General features: G+C 37.6%; 2 protein-coding genes across 2 annotated transcripts in view; both read left to right on the top strand.

Moving 5' to 3' along the window:
• ATR (ATR serine/threonine kinase) overlaps nucleotides 1-1,927 on the top strand; it is a 38,909-nt gene extending 36,982 nt beyond the window's left edge. The window contains exon 47 of the mRNA XM_059479146.1: nucleotides 1,254-1,927. Coding sequence (XP_059335129.1) covers nucleotides 1,254-1,427 — 174 coding nt within the window. The 3' untranslated portion in view covers nucleotides 1,428-1,927. The remainder of the gene's footprint in view (nucleotides 1-1,253) is intronic.
• Nucleotides 1,928-3,011: 1,084 nt separating this feature from the next.
• XRN1 (5'-3' exoribonuclease 1) overlaps nucleotides 3,012-26,729 on the top strand; it is a 34,792-nt gene continuing 11,074 nt past the window's right edge. The window contains exons 1-29 of the mRNA XM_059479011.1: nucleotides 3,012-3,174; nucleotides 5,803-6,035; nucleotides 7,307-7,404; nucleotides 7,747-7,856; nucleotides 7,961-8,071; nucleotides 8,297-8,379; nucleotides 10,474-10,561; nucleotides 10,684-10,852; nucleotides 11,066-11,133; nucleotides 12,412-12,546; nucleotides 13,505-13,568; nucleotides 14,310-14,415; nucleotides 15,051-15,140; nucleotides 15,297-15,453; nucleotides 15,772-15,891; nucleotides 16,441-16,610; nucleotides 17,406-17,526; nucleotides 17,619-17,717; nucleotides 18,815-18,918; nucleotides 19,414-19,545; nucleotides 20,799-20,961; nucleotides 21,102-21,215; nucleotides 21,682-21,780; nucleotides 21,939-22,054; nucleotides 22,928-23,074; nucleotides 23,388-23,477; nucleotides 24,444-24,579; nucleotides 25,307-25,363; nucleotides 25,990-26,122. Coding sequence (XP_059334994.1) covers nucleotides 3,100-3,174; nucleotides 5,803-6,035; nucleotides 7,307-7,404; nucleotides 7,747-7,856; nucleotides 7,961-8,071; nucleotides 8,297-8,379; nucleotides 10,474-10,561; nucleotides 10,684-10,852; nucleotides 11,066-11,133; nucleotides 12,412-12,546; nucleotides 13,505-13,568; nucleotides 14,310-14,415; nucleotides 15,051-15,140; nucleotides 15,297-15,453; nucleotides 15,772-15,891; nucleotides 16,441-16,610; nucleotides 17,406-17,526; nucleotides 17,619-17,717; nucleotides 18,815-18,918; nucleotides 19,414-19,545; nucleotides 20,799-20,961; nucleotides 21,102-21,215; nucleotides 21,682-21,780; nucleotides 21,939-22,054; nucleotides 22,928-23,074; nucleotides 23,388-23,477; nucleotides 24,444-24,579; nucleotides 25,307-25,363; nucleotides 25,990-26,122 — 3,388 coding nt within the window. The 5' untranslated portion in view covers nucleotides 3,012-3,099. The remainder of the gene's footprint in view (nucleotides 3,175-5,802; nucleotides 6,036-7,306; nucleotides 7,405-7,746; nucleotides 7,857-7,960; nucleotides 8,072-8,296; nucleotides 8,380-10,473; nucleotides 10,562-10,683; nucleotides 10,853-11,065; nucleotides 11,134-12,411; nucleotides 12,547-13,504; nucleotides 13,569-14,309; nucleotides 14,416-15,050; nucleotides 15,141-15,296; nucleotides 15,454-15,771; nucleotides 15,892-16,440; nucleotides 16,611-17,405; nucleotides 17,527-17,618; nucleotides 17,718-18,814; nucleotides 18,919-19,413; nucleotides 19,546-20,798; nucleotides 20,962-21,101; nucleotides 21,216-21,681; nucleotides 21,781-21,938; nucleotides 22,055-22,927; nucleotides 23,075-23,387; nucleotides 23,478-24,443; nucleotides 24,580-25,306; nucleotides 25,364-25,989; nucleotides 26,123-26,729) is intronic.

Consider the following 26,729-nt stretch of genomic DNA (forward strand, 5'->3'; position numbering starts at 1 on the left):
ATATCCATTATTGTTACAAATTACATATTTCCTAATTGAAACTTCATCTTTTTTTTTTTTCTTCCATTTAAAAAATTTCTCTGCTTGTTGTTATCTCTCTGTTCATAATTTTTATCTATAAAGAGATTCTTTTAAACTGATAAAAAATGTAATTTATCTACTGAAGAACCAAACAAAAAAGACTGTAATTCTCTTGTTGGTATTAGTAAATCAAGGACAACATCAGCAGAAGCAATGGATCTTGTTACCCCTCATTGCAGAGTCCTCCAGATTTACAGTGATGGTGACATCTGGAGTCCTTTCCATGTGTATTTTTATGCTTTTCCTGAGTGGACGTTTATTATTGAATAAATATGTGCCTTGGTACATATAAATAATTATGTGATTAAAATTAAGATTTCATACTGTTTCTTTATTAGCTGCTGCTGAAGACTGTATTATTGATCCAAAGTATAGCTTAATTTTTATTATCTTCCCTCTGTGCAAAATTTCTGATTTGTCCCTTTCTATTTTTTTAAGGACTATTTAATGAAAATAAATGTGTAATAACAGGCAATACTTAGGGAGCACTGACAAACACAACAGCTAAGATAAGGAAAAATTACATCATTGAAACTGTATGACAACAAAGAACTTACCTGGTCTATTTTAGCACAGAAAATCTCCTGGTCTTCAAACAGTTACTAACCAGTCTGCATTCTTTTACAATAATTTTTTTTACAAGACCACCCACATAATTGTATATGTTAACTGCTTTTTCTGGAGGAGTGCCAATGTTATGCTTGAGCTTTAAAAGCAAATGTGTGAGTGTAATTGGTATGAACTAGCAACTCCAGTGGGCCTTGGAACAGCTCATTTTGAGATGCTCAAATTTTAACCTAAATTTCCCAGACTTAAATTTTAACCAGCATTCCAGGAACAAGGCTAGGAAAATGTTGCATTTATTTGAAATTAATTGTATGCAATAAAGCTTTCTAACAATTCCCAAATATAAAGATATAGCTCTTTCAGTCTCCTTTGGTAACTTTAAACTGTAAAAATGTAAGGCAAAAGTTATAGCTTGACCAATAATATATTCATTCTGGAGAATTGTTCGTAAAAGTGAGTAACCTTTGTTTTCAGTGTAGCTGGTATAGGCATCTGGATTTTGTATTAAATTATAATGTGATTTCAAACACATCCTAAGAAATACTGGTTTTATTTTGAGAAGTGGAAGTTCATGAATAGTACAATTTTTTTTTTCTTCCTTCCAGGCCAAAACCCATGTCCTTGATATAGAGCAACGGCTGCAAGGTGTCATTAAGACTAGGAACAGAATCAAAGGATTACCTTTATCTATTGAAGGGCATGTTCACTACCTCATTCAAGAAGCAAGTGATGACAACCTGCTCTGCCAGATGTACATGGGCTGGGCTCCATATATGTGATATTTGTTCCCTTTGGAATGGTACCATCCACAAGTGCTGAAGCTATAATATTGTTGGGAAGGAATCAGCCAGTGGTACCTGGTTACTTCTGTTGATTTTTGGCTGCAGGGAGAAGAACAGGTTTATGGTCTTCCAAAATCTGTGTAAAATGTACAGTGCCCTTGCACGGATGCTATGAATGCAGATGTGTAAGGTGCAAGGACTTACCTTTTGAACACACACAGTAGGCAATACATAAGAACTGCTTAAAAATTAGACTATGCAAGGCTCTGACTATATGAAAGATTTTCATGATGTTGACAGATGCACTATAAAGTACTGTATATTTTTGTAAACACATTTCTCATTTGGTTTAGATTAGAAAATAAAACAATGAAGTTTTATACTGATAGGATGTAAAGTGGTTATTTCAGCTTTTGTACTCATATACAGAAGGGCTTTCTAAAAATTATTAATATTTCTTTCCAGCAGTAGACTTTTCTTCAACTTTCTTCCATGTTGCCTGGTTATCTCTAGGAAAGCTTCTGTGATCTTAAATCTTAGCATGAATAAACTGGTAAAGTTGTTTCTATGTTCTGAACCTGTTTCCTTAGCCCTTGAGTGCTAAAAACCCTCCTGAAGGACAAGGCACAAAGCTGGGAGATGGAGGAACCCTGTCAGTGTGGCTGTGAGGCCAGGCCAGCCGGCAGGTGGTTGGAGCTGTGACTCTCAAAGCTCCTGAGAGCCTTGCTCTGCCTCTCTTCCTCCCCTGGAACAAGCACAGCTCTAGGGGTGTTTTTTGACTCCATTTCAGAAAAGGTGTTTTAGCACAGGGGGTAGACTAAAATATGGTTGAAAGGCAAATGCTGTCTTACATAAGTGCTTGCTTTCTAGGCATCCAAATTGTAGGGAAATGAAGGGCGGGGGGAAATAGGGAAAAATTATACCCTTTTAACCTACAGTAGGCTATCATTAGAATTTTTGTACAGTGGTTTTGTTTCTGCTATTCTGAGAGACAAAAGAGTGCTGTTAGGTTTTGAACATAGGCTCACAAGGTGGTGTGACACTCGCCTGTTTCTTCTCTTCAGCTGAAATCCAGAGGTTTGGGAAAGTAAAATAATAGGTTTGCAACCGCTTCTAGGGCGTTTGTTTCTCTGTTTATTTACTGGGTAATCTAGAAGTGTTGTCACTGTCCCACAAACGTGACGAGTTTTCCTAGTGAAATACTTGGAACATAAAGTGATCTTTTCCGGTGTTGTGTTTGAGTGCTGACGTTGTTTTTCTCAGTTTTTATCAGTTTATGGGAGCGCAGAGAGCTGCCCAGGGAGCTGTTGCAGCGGGCGTTGCCACCGCGCGGGGCGCAGAGCTGCTGCCCGGGGCGGGGGGACGGGGCCCAAGCTGGGGCAGGGCAGGGTACGGGGGTCCCGCGTGTCGCCGCCGTCCAGGCCCTGCGTGCCGCCAGCGGCGGTGAGGCAGCCGAGGGGTGGGAGCCGGCCCGGGCCCGCCCCGCTCCCGCCCCGCTCCCGCCCCGCCGCGGCCGGGCCCGCCCCGCTCCGACGCCGCTCTGTGCCCGCTCGCTGTCGGTGGTGCGGGCGCTCGGCCGCTGTCAGTGCGGCGCGCCGGAAGGAGGGCGGAGCGCGGCCCGCGGTGTTTGGTTCCGGCGGGGCTCTGAGGGCGGCGGGGAGCTGTGGCCATGGGGGTCCCCAAGTTCTACCGGTGGATCTCGGAGCGGTACCCCTGCCTCAGCCAGGTGCTGAAGGAGCATCAGGTGAGCTGGGGGCGGAGCGGCGCTGCCTGACACCGGCCGGCCCCGGGGGGTCCTGCCCCGGCCCCTCGGCGGGATGAGGGAGGGGGGCGAGCGGCCGGGCCTCGTCCCCGGCCGGCCCTGCGGGACCGAGTCCCGGCCCAGGCCGGCTCGCCCACAGCCGGGGCGGCGCAGGGGGGCGGCTGCGGCTCAGCGGGAGCGGCCGAAAGTGGTGGGAGGGCGGTGGGCGATCGCTGGGAAGCGGGCGATGCGTTCGGTGCCCCCTGACAAGCCCGTCTGTCCGGGCCGAGCCCCCCGCTGGCGGGCGGCAGTGCCCGGAGCCCGCGGCTGAGGGCCGGCGGTGCTTTCAGCAGTCCCGGACCCGGAGTGCCCCGTTCCCCCGGGGAATGGCCGGCCCGCGGCAGTCCCGGCCCGTGGCTGCCCCGCCGGGCTCTCCCCTCGCTCTGGGTCCCCTCGGCAGCTCCGCGGTGCTGCCTCAGCACCCGCGGGGAGCCCAAGGTCGGAGTTTGCTCCTTGTTGGGCTCAGAAAAGTTCCAGCTGCTGACGGCCAATGGCGCGGTAATGACGAGGGACAGGTTTTACAGCTCGGCTGCGTTTCCTTGTTGTTGCCTGTGTCGGACAGTTTGTGTTAGCAGCTGAACCGGGAAGTGTGTTCAAGCCTGGGAAACGAAAGCCGTAAATCATACTTCCAACAGTTGGACCAAGACGTCATCTTTTCAGAGATAGCACGTTTGGTACCTGTTGGATACAAGCGCTTCTAATCATCATTTTCAGCTGGTGTCACAGATGTGGTTTTGTAGATTGAATAAGGATGGTCTGAGATAGGTGATAATTGAGAGTGTGTTTGAATATTGATACGTTTTCCCTAAACACCTGTGATTTTTAAAGATTAAATAGCTGTTGTGTCAGGGTAACTAAGATGCCCAGCTCAAGTGATTCCCAGCCTGCATGTTTGGCCTTACCTGCTAGTTTTAAAGCAGTTTTTTAAAGCTTAGGTCTTTTCTTGTGATCTGTTGGCCTTCTCTGAAGTGTCTAAAGCTATCTGTGTAGCAGGGCAGCAGCAGGTCATGCTGCCTTTTCTGCTGTTTCCTTAGAAGCCTGGGCTGCTCACACATCTTTAAACTTGTGCTGAGGAACTGTGGCAAGCTGAGGAGGCAGCAGTGTCTGCTCTAACCAGGGGAATGGCAGAAGGGGTGCTACCCTTGGTGCCTCCTGAAAGAGGCAGTTAGAGCTCTTAAGATAAACAGTAAACATTACTTAACCCTTCCAGGTCACTTGAATATACAAACTGACACATATTGGCATCTAGATTATATGCTAAGAGTCGGAAAAAAAACCCAAACCAACAAATTGAAAGGCCTATCTATGTAAAACAGCATTATTGTTAAATCATAGCTGTGCTTCTTGAAGAAAACGTAGGACCTTTTATGTCTGTTGTTTCCATGTAAAAGCTTTAGTTTTTGTCTCTTTAAAATGCTGCCTGTGCATTGCCCTGCTCACTCATCTGAAAGCATGGAGAGCAGTTTGGTTACTGAGTTTAACCATTCTAAAGATCATGATGTGCAACAACAGACTAGTTACAGCAGTTGAGTGGGGATCATTCCTGATCCTGCCTCGAATTTCTTCTCTTCACCATTTCCTCTTTCTAAGACAGTTACATTTCTCTTGCATCTGGAGGATAAATGCAAGCCCAACCAGGTGACTTTAATGATGTGTCAGCAGCAGTGCTATAGAAAACTGTAACAAGCTGGCAGTGCCTTTTCCTAGGTGTGATGATGGAGGGATTTTGTGAACAGTTTTACTGGGGGATTAGGGAATAGATTTATTTAATGTCAGTGCTCTTGTGGTGCCTTTTGGTAACACCGAGGTAGTACTGACCCCTTTGTGTCATACATTTACCAGTGTTTGTTCTCTGTATGTTGCTTGTGTACATTTGGGAAGGCTTTCTTTTTCCTTTAAAAGAAAGTGTAACTGCTGTAGATAAGGCTGTTAGAAGAGCAGAGGACTAGATGGAAAAAGAAAATCTGTTTGGAAAGTCTGGGTAAGAAATGTATGTTATTATTGCCCACTCTGCTTTTGGTGCTAATTTCCACTCTCCAGACTCAAAGATGCTCACAAGCATAGCTGAAGAGACAGCGTGCAGTGGTTGGGGTAGGAGCTGCTGAACAGGGGGAGAACTCTAAAGGTTCTTACACCAGCTTTGCTTGGAAATATTGTTGGAAATTGCATACTCCATTTTTATTGTTTGTAGTGCAGCTATGAAAGTTTGAATCGCTTAAATGTGCAGGCTTACAAAAAAGAAGAAAAAATCTTCCTGAAAACAGTGGTTTTGGTTTGTTTTTCCATTTTACAATGTAGAAGATAGTCTGAGCAGAGGGACAAAAGTCCTGAGGTTCCAGGATAAGAAACAGCCAGGATAAAGAAGGAATCTGTTCAGCTGACTTGGCTCACTGAGGAAAACCATAGTTACAGATTGCATGTGCAGGCAAACCCAGATACTCTCACTCTGCCTGTTGGTGTGCAGGAGGTTCCACAGAGGTCTTCCCACCTCAGCTCATTTCCAGAGTGCTCTCAGGTGTGCCTTGGGCAGTGCCTGCCTTCACCAGCTGATACTAACTGTGGCATTTGTAGATTCCAGAATTTGACAACTTGTACCTGGACATGAATGGCATTATACATCAGTGTTCACATCCAAATGATGACGATGTCCACTTCAGAATCTCAGAAGATAAGATTTTTGCCAATATTTTTCACTATTTGGAAGTACTGTTTCGCATTATTAAACCAAGGAAGGTTTTCTTCATGGCAGTTGATGGAGTAGCTCCAAGAGCAAAAATGAATCAGCAGCGTGGGAGACGTTTTAGGTAAGAGGATCGGTGCTGACTCTGTCTTGAGAATAGTAAACACCTAAAAGAACCCACTTACTGAAATGTGTGCCATGCAAAGTAAGAGAGATGGTGAGTGGTTGTGCCTTTGACAGTAGTTTTAATTGAATGAGGGTAACTACCTGTAAAATGTTAAAATCAGGATTCCAAAAGGAAAGCTTGCTTGCTATGTGAATTTTTTCTCTGTGTATGTGGCACTTGGTGACAAAGGGAGCTTTTTCTTAAGGAATTTTCTGTGAAACAGCTCTGCAGTGGAGCTCTTTCAGATGTTTCCAAATGCTTCAGAACCTGTGAGAGTCTTTGATATTTATGAATGCTAGTTCTAGATATGCCTGTTTGGTAGCTGTAGTAGAAGTCATAGAAAAAATCAAGTTTCTAATGAAACTGATTTCCAATTCATACCAGTTACCAAGCTAGCTCAGATACAGAGCTACAAGTACATTAAGAATTGCACTAATGTTTTGGGAGATTTGGAGGCTTTTTAAAGATTGCTATAAGGAAAAACAGCCAGTGGTCTGACAGTACCAGGATGGTGAGTGAAATGCAGCATCAACAAGCTGCAGGAAAGGAACAAGAGAAAGCAAGGGAATTTTTTTTGTGATTTGGTTTTTGATGTAGTTTTTGCTTTAAGGAATAAAGGAGGTTGATAGGAAGCAGAGATTAAGAGTTCTAAATAGAAAATTGTAGCCGAATTGAGAGCCAGACAAAAACCAAAGACTTTGGTGGTTACTTTGTTTCTGGTTCAGAAATAAACCAGAAATAGGAAATTCTTGGCCGAGAAAGTCTAGCATGATGTTTAATTTCTCCATTACTGGGCATGGTAAATTGTTCACTCGTGACTCCCTTGGAATTCCACACCTGCTGCTTTGTTTAACTTTTGTTAACTTTGTCTAACTCTGTTCAACAGCAGTTATTGTTCTGGGGTAGCATTTTCAGATGTTTAGATAATAAATATTCCTGTTGTTTCAACATTAATAGCCATTCATTGTGATCAGCCATTGTATGATCACCTTGTTAATCTAAATGCTAACTGCATTTGAATAGTAACAGATTTTCACATTTCTATTTTTAAGCCACTTAAGTTGTATCAGAAATAAGTCCAAACTATTCATGTATTCATTTTTTCTCATTTTTATTTATTAAGCACTCTAAGTATTCAACTATATTTTGTCAAAAAGCTGTACTAGGATATTAACATTTGAAGAAGAAGATTTGTTCTCTACTCTCTCTCCAATGCTGTTTTGTTTTAGATCAGCAAAAGAGGCAGAGGACAAAATAAAAAAGGCATTGGAAAAGGGAGAAACTCTCCCTACAGAAGCCAGATTTGACTCCAACTGCATTACACCAGGTAAGATAACTTGTTGATTATTTAAATTAAGTGCTTATGGTTTGTCATCTGTATTTTGGTACTGTTTTCCTATCTTTAGGCATGTGTTTTTAAAAAATAGAAGGCAGAATCAATAAAGGCTTAAGTAAGTTTGTACAGAAGTTTTTGTAACATTCAGTGGGATTGGAATTTTGTCTCATTCTAAAAATTTTTTAGATTACTATGTAAAAAATGAAATGTCTTAGGAAAGAAACCAGTCATCCCTTCATTTCTGGCAGAAGTTTTATTTGTTGACATTTTTTAATACTTCTGATATGTCAATGCAAACTAGTGAAAATTTTTAACTTATGTTTCTGTTTTCAGGAACTGAATTCATGGCCAGATTGAACGAGCATCTTAAATATTTTGTAAATATGAAGATTTCCACAGACAAATCCTGGCAAGGAATAACAGTCTACTTATCAGGCCATGAGGTCATTATATTTTCTTATTATCATATTTTAAATACATTTTTTTGTATAGGGTAATCCTTACTGCTGATTTTGTTGGTTTTTTTTTTTTTTGTTTTGGTGTCCAGACCCCAGGGGAAGGTGAGCATAAAATTATGGAGTTCATCAGATCAGAAAAAGCAAAGCCCCATCATGATCCAAACACAAGACACTGTCTCTATGGCTTAGATGCTGACTTGGTATGTGCAATTAAAATAATACAAACAACAACAGGGATTTGTCAAGTATCTACATTTTTGATATCTTCCTAAGCTCATGGGATTTTAAAATGGTTTGAAACAAGCATGTCATTTTGTATTCCTGCCAACTTTTGAATTTGTAATGAAACCAAACATCAACATTTTTTTATTTAAGATTTAAAAGACATTAAAAAGTAAGATCTTTCTGATATCTCTTTGTAATAGATAATGCTGGGATTAACAAGTCATGAGGCACACTTTGCGCTCTTAAGAGAAGAAGTCAGATTTGGTGGTAAAAAGGCTCAAAGGTGAATTGATTTAACTTTACTCTTATTTTATTTATGATGAAATTAAATCCAAAACATACTGGGTGACTAAAACAGGTGTGTGTGGTGATTTGGGTTTTCTTTTATTGATTGCATAGTAATTTATGAAGTCTAGTAATTTAATGAAACATAGTAATTTAGTTTATTCTTTGGGTTAGAATAGTCATGAAATTAGAGAAATCAACATGCTGAATTGTGCATTTCAATTGGTTTACATGAAAAAATGTATGCTGTCAGAACAGCTGATTCCTTTAATCCTTTAAACTTTGGTATGTTTTACTTTTTTCTTCATGTAGTAATGGAGCAGCCTGGGCTCTATTGACATTGTTTCCATAACTGTGTTAAGCAGATATTAACTTTCAAAAATGTATATATGTATATGTGTATGTATATATATATATATTTATATCTGAGGTTTTCAGTTATTCCTGAAGTAATACAGGAATAATTTATAACTGTTACTGGGGCTGGGTTCCTTCTTTGAAGGACTTTTAAGCATATATTGGGTACATAAAGGTAGAAAATGGGGGAGACACAAAAAAATACTTCTGACAGTAAGGAAAACACAGAATAAATCCTAAATGTTTAGAGAAATATGTAATTTTTGCTAATAAAGGAATATTTTATTGCCAAGGACAATATGATGAACATCAGAAATATGCTTTCTTTTCAGTCTTTGCAGTCAACATTCCACTAATACTCGTGGGTAGTGTTGGCATGCAGCACTGCAATATTTTTAAAGACCTTACATCTAATCAAAGTGAAACCTTGGTTTTACCTTTGTCAAAAATAAAATAATGTAAAATAAGAGTGTGATTTACTTTTTGAAAGATTCATTAGTGAAAGTATGAAATCAAAGAGCGAAGTGTTATTTATTCCCTCCCCCCAAGCATTGTTCCATGTTGTAATTTCTGAATAATTTGCTCATTACAAGAATTTACTTTTGTAAGTTACAGGAATTGCCTTCTGTCAATACTGTCACTTTTGTGGATACTTACAGTTCGAAATGTGAAAATCCTAAAAATATCTACAAACTTATATCTCACCGTGAATGTTTTTATTGAGCGAAATTGCTTGGCTTATCAGGATTTCAAAGTCCAGTGCAATGAAGAGTAAGGGCAGAATGTCTCTAGAGTCTTATGGCATCAACCTGGTTGGCAAAGTTCTTTAATACCAATATGAAAATTGCATTTTAAAAATGGCACAATTGATTCTGAAGTCCAGTGTAGCTCAGAGTTTGTCTTACATGAGTTTGTCCTGCATCTGAAGGCTATCCCACACATGTTCCTTTTGAGATCATTTCTGAAATTTCCTCTTTATGTGTGAAGGTACAAGTATTTATGCTGGTTTGTCATTGGGTTGTCTCAGCTAGTTATAGTATCTACAAGGTGAAATAGTCCTTTATTAATTGGAAATACATCATTTAGCTCATTAATCTTTTGCTGTAGGTATTAACTGATTTGGGGCTAATGTTGGCTTGGGTTTTTATGAGTAGTTTTAGTGAAGAGAAAAAGGGAAGGCAGAATATGTACTGGCTATGCCATAAACAAACAGTTGGTTTGTTGTTGTTCTAGGGCAGCATTGAAGCCATGAAATGATACATACAGAGCATATTTTCAAGTTGAGCATATTCATCTCTTACAAGAACCATTTCAAGTGACTACAAATGTAACCCAGCTGGTTTAGATGGAAATTCGTGTACTCTGTTCTCATTCAGACTAGTTAGAAAATGCCCTAAAATGGTGAGGCTTGGTGCCAAGTTAGACTAGTTTGTCTCTTTTTTGAGCAATGGGATAAGGAAATAGGATTTAGGAAATAGTTACTGCAGCTTGGAACTCCACAGAGCTGTTCTCCAAGTTAGTTCTTCTCTATACAATCACACCTGGTGTTCAGAAGATGCTACTGCAAAATTTTATATATAATCTCAAAATAGATTCAAGGAAATGTTTATACATTATTTCTACAAAGATAGAATCCTAGTAAAATTTCTTGTGTTTGGGTAACCTTGGACTTATTAATATTAATGTTGAAAGTGTGTTTATAAATAATTAACTTGGTGGTCTGAATAATTTACAGAGTGTGTGCACCAGAGGAAACCACGTTTCATTTACTGCACTTATCACTGATGAGAGAATATATTGATTATGAATTTTCTCCAGTAAAAGTAAGTTCTAATGGAGCTGAGATGGGAAAGAATGTGTGAATGTGTGAAGTCTTTATGCAAAAATGACAACAAAAAGTATACTCCTGAGTGTTGTTCTTTTATCCTTTTTCTTTTTCCTCCAGGACAAGATTTCTTTTGAATATGATATTGAAAGGATAATAGATGATTGGATTTTAATGGGTTTCCTTGTAGGAAATGATTTTATTCCTCATCTACCTCATTTACACATTAATCATGATGCACTGCCGCTACTTTATAGAACATACATGGCTATTTTGCCAGAACTGGGAGGTGAGAAAACTAAGTTCAGCTGTGGAAAGTAGAAGCATTAACACTGATGTATTTGTATTTATTGACCTTTTTTTCACATTATAATGTTTAGCATTTAATGCACTTTCCTTAGAGAAGCAGCAAGATTACATTTTATTACCTGTGCATCATTTAAATGCAAATCTTAAAATTGTTGAATCGTTACTTCAAAAACATGTTTAATTTTCTCAACAGGTTACATCAATGAAAATGGGCATCTGAATTTAGAACGTTTTGAGAAATATCTTACAAGATTGTCAGATGTAAGTAACTTTGAAATTTATAGAGTGTTGAACTTACACTCAGTATGGTACCCTAAAATACACCATACTGTAGTTGTAATGAACTGTTAAATGGCTGTGATTTACAGGTGGTTTAATCAGCTGTTATAGCATTGAACAGATGGAATCCTATCAGTTGTTGTCGGATCTTAGAGCATAAGAGGAAAAAGATTGAATCATTTGATCTGTGCTTTAGCCAGCACAGTGCTTTTGGTACTGCAAGTCAAACGAAGACTCACCAGTAGAGTCATGGTACTCACTTCCCATTAAAGTGTGTGGCAGTATCAGGCAAAGCTGGTTAGAGCAGGTGCCAGTAATGCCAGGGATGTGGGTTCAGTCCCTGTGGAGCAGGTGCCAGTAATGCCAGGGATGTGGGTTCAGTCCCTGTGGAGCAGGTGCCAGTAATGCCAGGGATGTGGGTTCAGTCCCTCTGGAGCAGATGCCAGTAATTCACCTGGGTTCAATCCCTCTAGGGCTGCTCACATACCAGTTGGACTCAGTGATCCTTGTGGGTCTCTTCCAGCTCAGAATTGTCTGTGATTTCTGTGTATTCTAAAAGCTTGCTGAACACAGTGATATTCTTTGTTTCCCCTGCTGTAGTTTCCTGGGGAGCAAGTTGTCTGAAGGTCTTGGAGGGGAAGAATTGTTTCCAAGTTTTTAATGAAAATCACTGGTAAAGATCAAGGAGCATCTGAGGGACAGACATCAGTGTTGTTCATGAACTAACTAGTTAGTGTACAGAAGGTAATCTTGTTAAGTGTTAGTGCAGTAATCCATCCTAGAGATGAGGTAGGCTATAGCCATATAGAAATGGAAAGGATTAAACCTTCTGCTGAACTTGCAAAGAGAGAGATCATCTGTTGGCCCTGCCTCAGCCTTATTTTCTGATTCTTGGATAGAGCTGGGAAAGTGTTAGATCTGTGGCACAAGGCTGTATTAACCAGACCTTATATGTGCACTGCTAGAGTTGATAGTGAAGTGTAGAAGTTATTTAATTCTTTTTTGTTATTTAATTCTGTTTTGTTTTCCTTGCTGCCATACTGAAAGAAAACAAAATATCGCTTGGCTGTGTGTTACAAATTGCTGAGAAATAGGATTTTTGGTATTAATCTAATCTGTTTAGTTGTATCTCTAGGGCAAAATGTTTCTGTACAGATTACTCTAGATGTAATCTAATGCATGTACTAAAAAGACATTGTTAATCTGTCATTCTAAATTTGATATCCCTCAAATGTTTGCCAATTTACTTTAATCTCACAGTTCGATCGTGAGCACTTCAGTGAAGTCTTTGTTGACCTAAAATGGTTTGAAAGTAAAGTGGGCAATAAATACCTCAATGAAGCAGCTGGGATTGCAGCAGAGGAAGCCAGAAAAAATAAACAAAAGAAACAAAAGGTCAGTGTATTATATGCACAATATCAGAAATAAGAATGTTACTTTTTGCAAATCAGTAATTTAATCTTAGACTAATTAAGTGGTATAAGCCTCTGTTTTGAGATTTTTTTTCAAACCAGAAAAGGTAGTGTAAATTGTAATAGTTTGCATTCTGCCTGTATGCACTGCTGGTTGTGGGTGATGAAATGGGTCAGTCAGGGGCAGGTGCTCATGATTTTAAAAGTCTGGTAAACCTGTATTTAATGCTTTGCTGTTCTTCACAAACAGCAGAACTTAACTTTTGTGTGTGTTATGATCAAACCTGCTATGCTTTGTAATCTTAATTTTTAATGTATAGTCTGCTGCAAGTTCCATGTATTTCAGATACACTGATAGAACATTCATGTATGTCTTGGTATTGGCTAACCACTGGACAGCAAATAGGGAGCAAGCAATTTAATTGGTGAGCTCTCTCAGATCAGTATTAAACTTGCAGTTCTAGATATCACCAATTAAGAAGAAACAGCACCTTGTATACATGTGTACTACTACCTAACAGCATCCTGGCTCTGCCTCAGTGTCGAGTTCCCCACCACCACTTCCACTGACTGCCCTTCACTATATGCTTCAGCAGACTGTAGAGCAGCAGGAGAAAATTCCTCTGCATGCAGTCTGTCTTTGTATATTGTTATCCTGTTCTTTGTGTACAGAGCAATTTTGGAAAGAGTAGCATTTTGGAACACAAATATTCAGGTATTTTTTGAGAAGCAGTTAACGTTTTGACACTGCTCCTTTTGTCTGATCTGTCCTTCTTGTCTGCTTAAATAATTTTCTTGAAGCAATTGTAAGAGAAGGAAATGGGTTTTAAAATAAATAATATGTATACATTTTGATTGTAGCATTTTGAGTTGCAAGTTTTGAATGGGGTTTGTGCATATTAACCTGTATTTTTACATTATCTCAAATCTTAATTTAATAGGCTCAGGAAAATTCTATATCTTTGGCTGCTTTAGAAAAAAATGAAGGTGAAGTGACCTCTAAAAGTAAGTGCAAATAATTTTTCCATGCACACATAACAAAAAATATGTGTATAGATTTTAAAGAACTGTAAGAATTGCATGTCAGAGATGAGCTTACTCTGAATGCAAGACATGCAGTCATCTGTTTGGAAGTGGAACTACTCTGGTGAGAGAGTGGGGCTAAAGCTTTAGAGGTGCTTCTTCCTTGCCCTGTATTTCCATGATGAGTTAAAGGAATTAATGAACAAACCTTCAACAATACTATGGATTTGATAATTGTATGCATAGGTATTTTCTTAGATGGGGGGACAAGGGAACAGATTTTTGTATAGCTTTAGGATTTTTGGTTGTGGTTGGTTTTAAACTCATTCTACTTGTAGGAAATGTTTCTGTCTCATGTTCTGAAATTATTGTCAAAAATGTATGAAAATTACTGCATGATATTAGGTGATGTTGCTAAACATAATTAAATTTTAAAATTCTTTTTAATGTTTTCTCGGACTTTTTTATGACAGCTTATATTATCTTCTCTTTTCTTGTAATTGGGCGAAAAAATGGGTTGCCTGTCTTAAAAATTCCAGAATTTTTGTGGGTAAAGATTTTGTTTGATTCTTTCATGTTATTTTCAGTGCAAGAAAGGTGTGAGTACCTATAGTTTTGAATTGAGGAATAAAGTTAAGGCTTAATGTCAGAAGTGAATTTTTTCAAACCTTACTGTAGTAGAGAAGTGAATGTTAATCCTTTTTTTTCAATGTGGTTTTCCAGCCACATTGGAAGATGAACCAGAAGATGATGATCTGTTTGAAACTGAGTTTAGGCAATACAAAAGAACTTACTACATGACTAAAATGGGTGTAGAAGTAGTGTCTGAGTAAGTATATACTTCTTTTTTTATTCCTAAATGCTGAAGACAAGTCTTTGTAGATATGTATTCGAGGCATACATTTGTAAATGTGTATTAGAGACATTTTTCAAGAGTGTGTAGTGATGGGAGAAGGCATAGTGGCTTCAAACTGAGAGGGGGTAGGTTTAATTTAGATAATAAGGAAGAAATTTACTGTGAGAGTGGCAAGGCACTGGAGCAGGTTGACCAGAGGAGTTGTGGATGTCCCATCCCTGGAAGTGTCCAAGGCCGGGGCTTGGATGGTGCTTTGAGCAATCTGGTCTAAGGAAGGTGGGCAGGGGGTTGGAACAAGATGATCTGTAAGGTCCCTGCCAACCTTCAACATTGATTCTAGTAAAAGACAGAATATTCATCCCATGTCAAAAGCAGAGAACACCTGGCAGAGTACTGCAATGGTGATTTTGCCTAATGCAGCAAGAGCTGCAAATCAAGTTTTCTGTAATAAGTATTTGAGGACCAGAGAGGACATGAATCTAGAAAATCATGATATTACTAGGTTCTCAAAATGTTCTACATTCATTCATATGTACAAGGTGCTAAGTACTTTTTATATACCAGCGAAAATGAGAAAACTAATAGGTATCTTTCCTTTTTCTTTTAAGTGCCTTCTTAGCTGATCAAGCTGAATGTTATGTCCAGGCAATACAATGGATTTTGCATTATTATTACCATGGAGTTCAATCATGGAGCTGGTAAGAAAAAACATTAAATGGGAGACTGCTGAAAGATAGAGTGGTATTTCATCTTCTATGCTGGGAACATTTAATGGAGTTTGGTTTGTTTCTGATCTGTGAACACTGCTGTGCTCTAATTTAGTCATATCACTTTGGGGATTTTTTAACCTGCAGGTATTACCCTTATCATTATGCACCTTACCTGTCAGATATTCACAACATCAGTGAACTCAAAATCAAGTTTGAACTTGGAAAACCTTTCATGCCATTTGAACAGCTTCTTGCTGTACTTCCAGCAGCTAGCAAAGATCTGCTACCTAAATGTTACCAGGTAAGATATAGAATTAAGTTGCATTATCCATCTACTGCTTACTCATTGTCTGCTTTATTTTATTTTACTCTGTTCTTGGTGGTTTTGCGTGTCTTGTTAATTAAATTCAATTTTTACATTTTAGAAGTACGGCTAAATATTCTGCTTGTTACTATATGTAATGCATTGTCAAGTTAGTAATAAATACAGAATTTTACATTTGCTAAGCAATTTCCAGCTAGGTCAGTTAAATGTTTCATTCTTGTACAGCATTCCATTGTCACTTCCTGCAATTACTGCTAAATTGCCTTTGATATCATCTCTATTGTATTTTCCTAGCATTTGATGACTAGTCAAGACTCTCCTATTATAGAATATTACCCACCTGATTTTAAAACTGACCTAAATGGTAAACAGCAGGAATGGGAAGCTGTAGTATTAATCCCCTTTATTGATGAGGTAAGTTCTTTCACCATCTGCTATCCATAAAAGCTGCATTACAAAACTTCTGAATTTCTTAATTTATCAACAGGTATTCATGCAGTTAAATGGAAGTTTAAATTAACACTTTATAGCACCACAGAAAAAAATATAAATGTTTGCTGCTTGGGGAGTAAGTCTAGATTAAGTAATCACAACCAAAGTTAGTTTTAGGGAGCAGAAGTCCTAAGTAATGGCTGTGGACTTGGTGTTGTTAATGTTTTTAAAACACCAGTAATAGGGAAGCATTAATGGAGAGCAATAAAAGGGTACTTTGCATATAGGCTAACAGTGTTAAACAAGGCCAGCCTTTGGAAACAGGCTTGCAGAAAGGTGATTATTCTCCAAAGCCATTCCATTGTAATTGTTCTGTGAGCATTTTGATCAAGGACATGAGAAAGGGCAAGGCTGCAGCTGGACACTGAGCACATAGGGTATCTGGATTTCTTGGGTTACTTTGCCAGTGTAGTTTTCTCCATGCTAACTTTTGTTGCCAGTTTCACATGTACTAATTCCTCTCAAATTTAGAAACGACTGCTGCAGGCCATGGAATCCTGTAATAAGGGCCTAAAAGAAGAGGAGAAACAAAGAAACACTCACAGTGCTTGCTTGATGTACTGGTATGACAAAGATGCTGATTTCCAGTACCTGTCACCATGGCCAGAGAAATTCCCTGCAATAGAACGATGCCACACGAGGTAATGCTGGAGTAACTATTCTACAGCAGGCTAAAAGTAGTTGGAGGATTTTTAGATTTTTTTACTAACATTTTAACCAAACCTTGCATATGTCAATATGTAAACTGAGAAATGAAAAATATTGAATTAGATGTTGCCTGCTTTGGATGGTACAGTAAAAGTTTTTGTCCCTTCTGATGTTACTTTGCGAAACAGATGAACCAGTACTAAGTTGTCAAGAGCAATCCAGAGAAAGACTCAACTTTGTATGACAGAGGATGAAAATCTGATAAATAGTGATCATTTACTGGCATGCTAATTCCAGAGTGATTTTTTTTAAATGTAAGCATTTGGATCCAGTGCAGAGAATTAAACACAAATTTGTTTTTCACTTTCTCACTGAGAGTAGCCAGCTTTAGTTCACACAAACTGAAGATGAAAGGGAAACATAAGCTTAACAGTAGTCAGACTTAAAGCAGAGTACAGGAGGAAGGCCTGTTGCTGGATTACAGTTGGTAAAGAATGGACAGTTGTGAAGATGAATGATACCATATAGAACCATTGCTAGTTAGAATTCAGTAATTACAATTATTTAAAAGAGTGAGTTTGCCATATATCCTGAAGTTTTGTCTTTTTCCTAATGAATAGTGTCTCTGTAGCATGGAGATTTTATAGTCATTTCTCTATATTCCAAGTGACATGAATTAGTTGCTGGAAAGCAAAGGGATTGTCAATTAATGAGTGAATGAGTAATGATTTTTTTCTAGAGGTGTAGGTCGATCTGCATGAGCAAATGTTGTGCCACTTCTTTTTTAGGTATAAAACAATACCTTTGGATGCTTGGCATGTAGAAATAACCCATAATAAGATAACTAAAATCAACAAGAGTGCATTGTATTTTTGTGGATTTCCTACTTTAAAGCACATTAAACATAAGGTAAACGATTTTTCTCTTCCAGCATTTCAATTGTGTGTAGTAGATAACTATGTTAGAACTTAAGTTTTATATGTTGTTTTGTTTTTACCCAGTTCTATCTTAAAAAAAGTGGTGTGCAAGTGTTTCAGCAAAGCAGCCATGGAGAGAACATGATGTTGGAAATCATAGTTGATGAGAACTCAAAGGACCAGGTAAGCATTCAGCTCCTAATAAAAGACCAAAACCAACCAAACAAAAAAACCCCACAGCTGGACAAAATACTTGCTAAGAAGTCTGAATTTGTTAAATGGTCAGATTTGAGGTGTTTAAATGCTGAATTTGTGTGGGAAACAATCTGGAATTTTGGTTATCTGCTAAAATCATTTATTGTTTTCCAGACTTCACAGTATGAAGGATCAGTGTCCTTAGTTGAGTTTCTGGCCTTTCTCTGTGGTAGCATTTAGGTGTTCTTGGGTAAGGAGCTGGTGGCTAATGAATGGTATAAATGCAGGGAAGCAGTCTCCAGAGCAGTGGTGTTTTTCTTTTGTCTGCCTGAAGAGATGGCCACTTAAAAAGAAAAAGTGTTTCCTTTTAATCAACAAAGCAGACTTAATGCCTTCCCCTCTAATGAGGCTCTTTGATAGGGGAATCAGAGAGAAGAGTCAAAGTAGCAAATGACAAGTGCAGAACAGAAAAAATTCAGAAGTAAATAAAATAAAGGAGAGAGGAGGAAAACAATATAATATGATATGATTTTACAGTAGAGGGATAGGGAGAGTACATATTCAAGATACATGGCAAGAAAAATAAAGTGGGCCCAATTAATATATTAAAAAATAGCAGAGACTCATTAGAAAAAAAGAACATAACGTGAGGCCGAATTTACAGATGCTAGCAAGTTGTGGACATAAAAGTTGTTCCTTTTTTTCTATGTGATATATAAGTAAAATATATCATACAAAATACTTTGGTAATCTCAAATAGTCGTTATATTTATTGTGTCCCAGAGACACAAATAGTTCTAAGTCATTTAACAAAAGAAGTACTTAGCAAACCTCTATGAGACATTCAAATTATGCCAGGTCTTTCAAATAACACATACAACATGTTAAGAGCCACATTTTTAATCAGGGATTATGTAATCTGTATCAAATATATTTTAGTAAGATAAAATGAGTTTTTTATTCTGCAAGAAAATCTATTATTAAACTACTGCAGTTTTTATTGCAAAAGCAGCTTGAAAATACTGTAACAAAAATCTTCTAGTATGTTAAACAATTAGTAATAATAATTCTGGGTTTTTTTTCAGATGGTAGAAAATGTTGCCAGTTCGATACTTGGAAAGCGAGTTTTTGTTAACTGGCCCCACCTTGAAGAAGCCAGAGTTGTTGCAGTGTCAGATGGAGAAACTAAGTAAGAGTTACATAATATGTAGTTCTTTGTTGTCTTATTGGTTTTGTTCAAGTTAAGTTCCTTGGGCTGCACAGAAATTTTAATTTTATTGTAAAACCAACAACTAGTTAGTCCAAATGTAACAAAGCTGCTTGGTGAAGAATGTTTAACATTGTTCTGAGGTTTGGTTGCCTCTGTAACAGTCTAGTCTTTCACTGTTTGTCATAGATGTAGAAGCTTGGGAAGAGCTTCTTCTTAGTTCTGAGGGAAAAAGGCATGCACAGAAATCCACACAGTGAACATTTCTATACAATCCTCCTTTATAAATAACATATATACTGGTATTTTGTATTAAAAACATGCTGTGGCCCATTGTGGAAAGGATACAGAAAACAATGCTGCAAGTCTTCACATCCTTAACAAGTAATTTCTAACTGTTTTCAGTTTTGCTCACAATTGGTTATGTCTAGGTTAATCTTACTTGGTTAAATTTTTATCTGTCGTAATATTCTCAAGGTTTTATTTGGAGGAACCACATGGCACACAGAAGCTTTACATGGGAAATGCAGTGCCCCCAACAAAAGTGGCTTATGTTGGAGATAAGGAGCAAAGCATGTGGGTAAAAGAAGTTCAAGGCATTTCAGAGCAGTAAGTAACTTCAAAAATTAAAGTGTAGCTTTGCATTTTATGTCTTGGCCTGTGTTTTGTTCCTGTATTGCAGACCTAAGTAGCACAGAAGAGTTGCTGCATACTTGATGATAAAGGTTAATCAAGTCTGCTTAAATTTAAAACAACAACATAAAAGAGCTTATGTTGAAATTTCAGAATATATGGAGTCTGTTCTGAGGTAACTAAAGTTAGATGCTGTTGCAAAAGAACTCTAAAGTGAATGAGTTTCAGTATTTATTCTCCCTCTCAATTTTCTGTTCTGGTGTTAGCAATCTTCAGTTGTAGGAAGCATGTAGGATGAAGCAATACAGAACCAATTTGCAACTCAACTAGCTTAGCTTTGTTAAATTTGACAACAGCTCTTGCTCTTCTAGAGTGTGGGTGCTCAGTAGACTATAAATTAGTTGCTGTGGTTTTGATGCCTCCTTGCTGGTCCTAAAATCACGAGCCAGACACAGTTATGTGATAAAAAGGGGTTACTTGTCTAAGGATCCTTAGGTGCACAGCACACTAGATGGAAAGCAGCTGAAGATGCACCTGGAGCATAAAGCACACACAATTGTTGTGTTTAGCCAATTAGCATAACTGACAAGAATCCCCAGTTAGAGTCATAAGTGATGAGGCAATTCCTCCTCAGTTCAACCCTTTCTGAATTCCTCCCTCCCACCCTCCTTAGACAGGAACTAAACTTTGTTTATGAAAATGTGTCTTGGAGAGCTGGTTTCAACCTTGGCTTCCCAGAGAATCTAACCTTGGACCTCCAGCTTGGAGCTGCCCAGGAATTTATTTTGTCTTTCTGTCTAACAGAGTAGGTGAAAGGCTAGCTATGAATACTGTGACAGGCTAGAGAGCTACAAAAGTATATGTAAAGATTATAGAGAATATATAAAAGCAAAAAGGCAAAAATCAATCTGGCACCAGATTTGCATTTCATTATCTGTCATTTGAATTTGAGTCAACTGATTTAATTACCCCTAACTCTTCTACTGTAAAGATTAAATGTGCTTAAATTAATACTCTGAGCTCTGTAGTGATGGCTGTGCAACAGCAGGTAAACAACTGGTTAAGCCATTTATTCTGGGTATTTTTTGTAAAATAAGAAAACTATTAGAAGCCTCTTTTAAAGAGTGTTTTTTTTTTTTAAATTTAATTTTACTTCAGTAAATTAATTCTACCCTCTTAGTTCAGTTCTGTTTATTGTAATCAAGCTAAATGTTCTGCTTTGTATTCAGGTACCAGAGAAGGAAAGGAATAATTATCCATGAAACATCAGTAGTGGTATATGCTCAGTTACTCACTGGTAATAGGTATCAACTAAACCAAAATGGAGAAGTTTATTTGGAGAAGCAGTGGTCTAAACAAGTTCTTCCCTTCGTTTACCAAACAGTTGTCAAGGTAAATATACAAGTTCAGTACAATCTCTGAATTATTTCAAACTCAGACTATGTTTAAACTGTCTATTTATATAAACTTTGTAATTACTCTACTGGAACTGAATGATATTTAAGATCACCACTATTGTCTCTTTCATGTAGGATATCAAAGCCTTTGACTCACGTTTTTCAAGCATCAAAACTTTGGATGATTTGTTTCCTCCTGGAAGTACAGCCTTCATGCTGGGATCTCCTTACTATGGCTGCATGGGAGAAGTTAGTTCCAGTAATTTCTTAATTTTTCCCTGTAGATTTTTTCTTTTTGTAAACCTAAAATAATCTAAGATGTTGTGTGACAGTAGTGACCATTTGCTAGCTGAAATTTTTAATCTGGGATTCCCTGGTGGTTTAGTCTGAGCAAGAGAGGGATCTTGTGTTTTTCCTGTTCTTCTTCTTGTGTAAGAACTTGAATGCAGGATTATTTTTATTAGTTCTTTGGGATAATACATAAAGTTCCCATTTGTGTTATTTTCAGTCATGAATTCCTTTAGTTTAAGGCTGACTGATTGGCTCTATGAGGAAGCAAGGTACAGGTCAAGGCAAGGTGATGAGTCCCAAAGCATCCCTGTGCCTACTGCAGCAGAATTGTTGATAAAGTAGAACATGAGGTGTGTTATCCAAAGACTGCTATTTTTAAATAGCATTTTTCTAGCATTTGTAACCTATTGTGTTTCTCTCCAAGGTTCTTGATTCACATGATGTGATCCCAGAAGGCAGAATCCGGGTAGTTTTTAATATTCCCTGTGAACCCCAGCTTGATACTTTAATACAGAACCAGCATGTGAGTGCTTCTGCTTTTCTAGTAAAAGCTTAAACAATGTATCAAGTAGATTTTGCAGTGGTAAATGTCTTTCAGGGATGTTTCCATATAATTAATTTGCCATTTGTATAAAAACTCTTTTAGACATTGCCAATATGTTTTGTTTGTTTGTTTTAAAGAAATATTCTGTGAAATACAATCCTGCATATATTTTGGCCAGCCGTCTTGGAGTAAGTGGATATCTTGTCTCCAGATTTACAGGGAGTATCTTTATTGGAAGAGGATCAAAGAAGAAGTAAGTTCTTTTTGTGAATTTTGACTGTAGAGAAGCTTCTAAATTCTGCCATAACTACAGAATTTTTGCTGTGTTTAAGTGCTGTTTTTTTCAAGTGCACACTCTTGTGATTTGAAGCTTTCTTTAAAGTATATTTTCTGTAAACTAAGTTGATATGCAGTGCTTTTTTTCTATCAGAAGCATGTGTTAATTTTTTGTTTACTGGGCAGTTCTGTTTGCTTTCATATTGTAGACAGACATAAAATTGACTTTCCTGGTTAGCCATTTGCAAAAGTGAATTAGGAGTTTAAACTGACTTTGCCATACTGAGAATAAAAAAGTGGAATCAGGATCTCATTTAATTGTATTTATTACTGCTACTATAAAGGGAGATTAATTTTACCTGTAGCTTCTTCTCAGAACTACTTAAGACTGCTTAAAATACATAAAGGAGACTACATAAAATACATAAAATCCATGCAGTCCTGTGAATGTCAAATTGTGGTTCCTCTGTAAAGATATGGTTGATGGATGCCTTAGCATCTTCTTGTGATCTAATGTGTACATTTCTTCCTGATGGATTGTTCAAGGACATCCTTCTGCACCTTGGGAAGTGCTAAGTTGATTGTGGTTGATTATATCTCAATTAAGGAAGAAATGTAAAATATTTCCTACCCTCCTCTGTAAAGAAGTATAGGCACACAGGTGGACAGCTAGCATAGCACAGCTTTTGCCCTGTGACATTTACAGCTGACACAATGTCAACAAGTAAACAATACAATAAATTTAATTTTTCTGTGTTTTAAGGCCTTGAATGCATGTTTATGAGGTTTTTTTAAATGTATGTAAATACACACACATACTGCAAGTTAATGAACTTTTTCTTCTTTCCAGTCCTCATGGTGATCACAAAGCAAATGTGGGGCTAAACCTGAAGTTCAACAAGAAAAATGAAGAAGTTCCTGGCTATACTAAGAAAGTTGGAAATGAATGGATGTATTCTTCTGCAGTAGAACAACTACTTGCTGAGTATTTAGAAAGGTAAATGATTGGATATGAGCTTCATCCAAATTACCCACCTTTGTATCAATTGTAGGGATTTGTCCTCTTGTCACAGATCTTCTAACAACAATGAGTTTGTTTATTTTATTCCAGTGTTCTATTTTGGGATAGAGTAATTATGTTAGCAGCTTGCCTTTGGAAATTTAGTAGTATGATACTAAATTAAGTAAAAAATAACCCATCTGGGCTTTACAGTTTTTGAAGCCCAGCAGACTTGATTTTGATGAGGCTTTCTTGTGGTCTATGCTGATGTGAAACTAAAGTTATCTTCCATATATTTGGGGGTTTTTAGGGTGCCTGAACTATTTAATTATGTAGCCAAGAACAGCCAGGAAGATATCTGCTATGAAGATGACATTTGGCCTGGAGAGGATGAGAATGGGTAAGCCATGGTCCTTATCTCTTTTCTACAATAAGGAGAATAAAGACTGACAGTTGTGAAATTGGTAATGATTGTGCACTGGCTGCTGTGTAAATGAAACCTTGCTGTTCCTCCAGCAGCTTGATTGTTCAGTGATGGCTGAAAGCATTATTTGAATGCTGTACTTTTCAGTCATGGAGTCCAAGTTTCTGCCAGACTTCAACCTCAAGTTCTGTACATGAGAAATATCATTTTCAGTGGCTATTTCATACTTCTTGCTTTTAAAATAGCCTAGAGTAAGCACAGCTATGACCAGTCATAAATGTGTTTTTAAAATAACCAATAATTGTGGTAATTGTCTAAAACCACTTGGAATTTGAAAAATAAATTCTACAGAGTTTGAAGTATTTTGCACATTTTTAGTATACATTTACATTTTTAGTATACATTTACATGGGAGAAAAATAGCAGCCTTGTTTCCAGACAGAGTATGGTAACTTGAAAAAGCTTTCGTTATTAGACAAAAAACCAAATCCATTGGCTTCAGTCAGTAAATCTACAGGACTCTTACCTCATGATACACCATTGTGGGACTCCTCTTGTAGAAGAATCTCAGATTTTTATTCCATTTTACCAAAGAGTCTTCCCCTGTGAAGTTCTTTCTTCCTGTGTTGTGAGAAACAGCTGGTCACAGAACCAGTAATCACATCTGGACACTGTTGGTTGGTTGGATGCAAGCTTAATTTGCTGAATGCTTTTAATTACTATAATAATTTTTTTTCCTGAAACAAAGCTTTGTGTTATAGTTTTGAAACAGTACTGTGTAATTCTTTCTTAAGTCATACAGAACTTTTAGATTCGATTACTTAATGAATATCTACAATCAGTGTGCCTGTATGATAATACTTGACTGATTAAATTAGGGAACACAGTAAAATGCCTGGTTCATGCAGCTAAAAGCTTTCATTCATGCCATTTTTTATTCAGAGCTGAGAAAGTGCAAGAAATTGTTGCCTGGTTAAAAGGACATCCTGTGTCTGCTTTGTCTCGCTCATCCTGTGACTTGCAAATTTTGGATGCAGCCATTGTTGAGAAAATTGAAGAAGAAGTAGAGAAATGCAAGGTACACAGCTTGGTGTCATTGTGAGCAGGGGTGGACCAAAAAGCAGTGCTCGTTATTTTTGAGGTTCTTGAATTTAAATAAGACAATTGAAGATTACTTGCCATTCCAAAGAAAAAGGACGCAGAATATAATGTAAAATCTGGATTTGTAGTATTATCCCAGAAATTCAGAAGAGCTCATTATTAATCTTTGTGAGAAATTCACTCCTTTAGCGATGATTTATCAGCAGTGGTACGTACTCTGAGCTGTGCCTTTTGGTGGTTTTGTAAAGGAACACGTATCACTATATATATATATATATTGAAAAATATTAAAATGATCTTTTTATTTGAAATCCCAGCTATTCTTCCCTTGCAGTTTCTCTTTGGTCTGCACAAAATTTAAAGTTTTTTTCTGAAGGCCACCGATGAAAAAAGTGGCCAAGGAAATTACTAAAGTAAAAGCTAGGGACAAAGCCAAATGAAATCATGGGCTGATGTTTTTTGAAACAACTTGCAAGGACATCTTAGAAAATTGGTGTGAAATCTGGAATTAGACAACTAATGGTTTGGTATGGAATCCAACATGCTTTAAAAACTAGACTTATTCTAAAGACTTCATTAAAGCTCTATACCATTATCTAAAAGAAGTTAAAGAATTCTACATGATCTTTTCAGGAGTTTTGTTTTACATATTCCAGTGCTTGTTCTACACTGGTTTGTAAAGACTTTCTGTTCCTTTCCTTTAGCAGAGGAAGAGCAACAAGAAGGTGCGAGTAACTGTGAAACCCCATTTGCTGTTCAGAGTAAGTGATATCAACGGGTTGGGGGGGTTTAAGTTCTCCAGATCAAATTTATTTTACCTAAGCTTACCCACTTAAGGAGAATAGAATTTTATGACAGTATTGACAAAAGGAAACATTTTGTTATGCCTTCTAGAAAATAATTTTGGAAACAGCAGTCTGTCTCTACAAGGAGAGAGAATTTCTTGTAACTACAAACTCTGTTATGTCAGGCATTGAGTTAAAGGTTTTTTCTACCTCCTGCCCTTTATATCTATGCAGTTTTTACTGGCTCTGTAATGAAGGCAAAATAAAATGTGCTTTCTGCTGTCTCTTTTCCCATGTTTTACTTTTTATTCAGTTCTTCACGTAAGACCAACTGTTCCTCTTGCCCATGTTACTGATACAGGCAGGTTACATGTGATGTTTTAGTTCTGTCTGAATTGATCCTCTTCATCAGCTAGCATACAACACATTTTCAGGCAGAAGCAGTAGTGAGAGTTGCAAGAAGAGAAAAAGAAAGTTTGCTTTGTTCTAGGTTCTTTTTCCCTAGAAAGTTTACAGTGTGTCTCAGATATTGTTATAAATGCATTTTTATTGTAATTCTGATTGTTTTGCATACATTAACACAGTCTCTTGGTTATTGGCAGCCATTAGAACAGCAGAAGGGGGTTGTTCCAGATCGAGATGCAGAGTACAGGCTGTTTGACCGAGTTGTCAATGTCAGAGAGAACTTTTCTGTTCCTGTTGGGCTACGAGGCACCATTATTGGAATTAAAGGAGGTAATTTTTTTCTTCATGATTATAACTACATAACAGCTCAGCTAGTACTAGGAAAGCAGGATTCAGGGTAGTGCTTAATGTAATGGTTGTGAGTGCACATATTTCTTGCTATGAAGCATATGCAACTTGAACCTGTTAATAACATATTTATTGTTTTGAATAAAACCTACCTTGTGTTTTAATTTCATGTGTTACACAGCTGTTATTTGACAAAGAAATTACTTACCCTATGATCCTTCCTATATGAATTAAAAATTACTCCTCATTTCTTCTTAATATAAAGAAGGCAGATCAGAAAAAGAACAAAATGAAGTTATGGGAAAACATAGGCAAAGTTAAGTGGAGTAGACATAACACCAAGTGTTAGCCTTAATATTTACATCAAACATAAAGCTTTATCAGATGTGATTTGTCTTAAATAGTTTTACTTTGAATTTGTATTTTTATTCTGTAATATTCCATTTCCATTAATTGGCATAGATTAATAGCTTGTTTGACAAGAAAATTAACCATAAATCTATTTCAAGAAGGATTTTTTGATCCCTACAGAGTGTAGCAGTTTCAGATGGAGTATTAAAAATGGTCTTCTTACCTGCCATTTCAGTAG

Source organism: Ammospiza nelsoni, chromosome 10, assembly GCF_027579445.1.
Source record: "Ammospiza nelsoni isolate bAmmNel1 chromosome 10, bAmmNel1.pri, whole genome shotgun sequence".
Lineage (NCBI taxonomy): Eukaryota > Metazoa > Chordata > Aves > Passeriformes > Passerellidae > Ammospiza > Ammospiza nelsoni.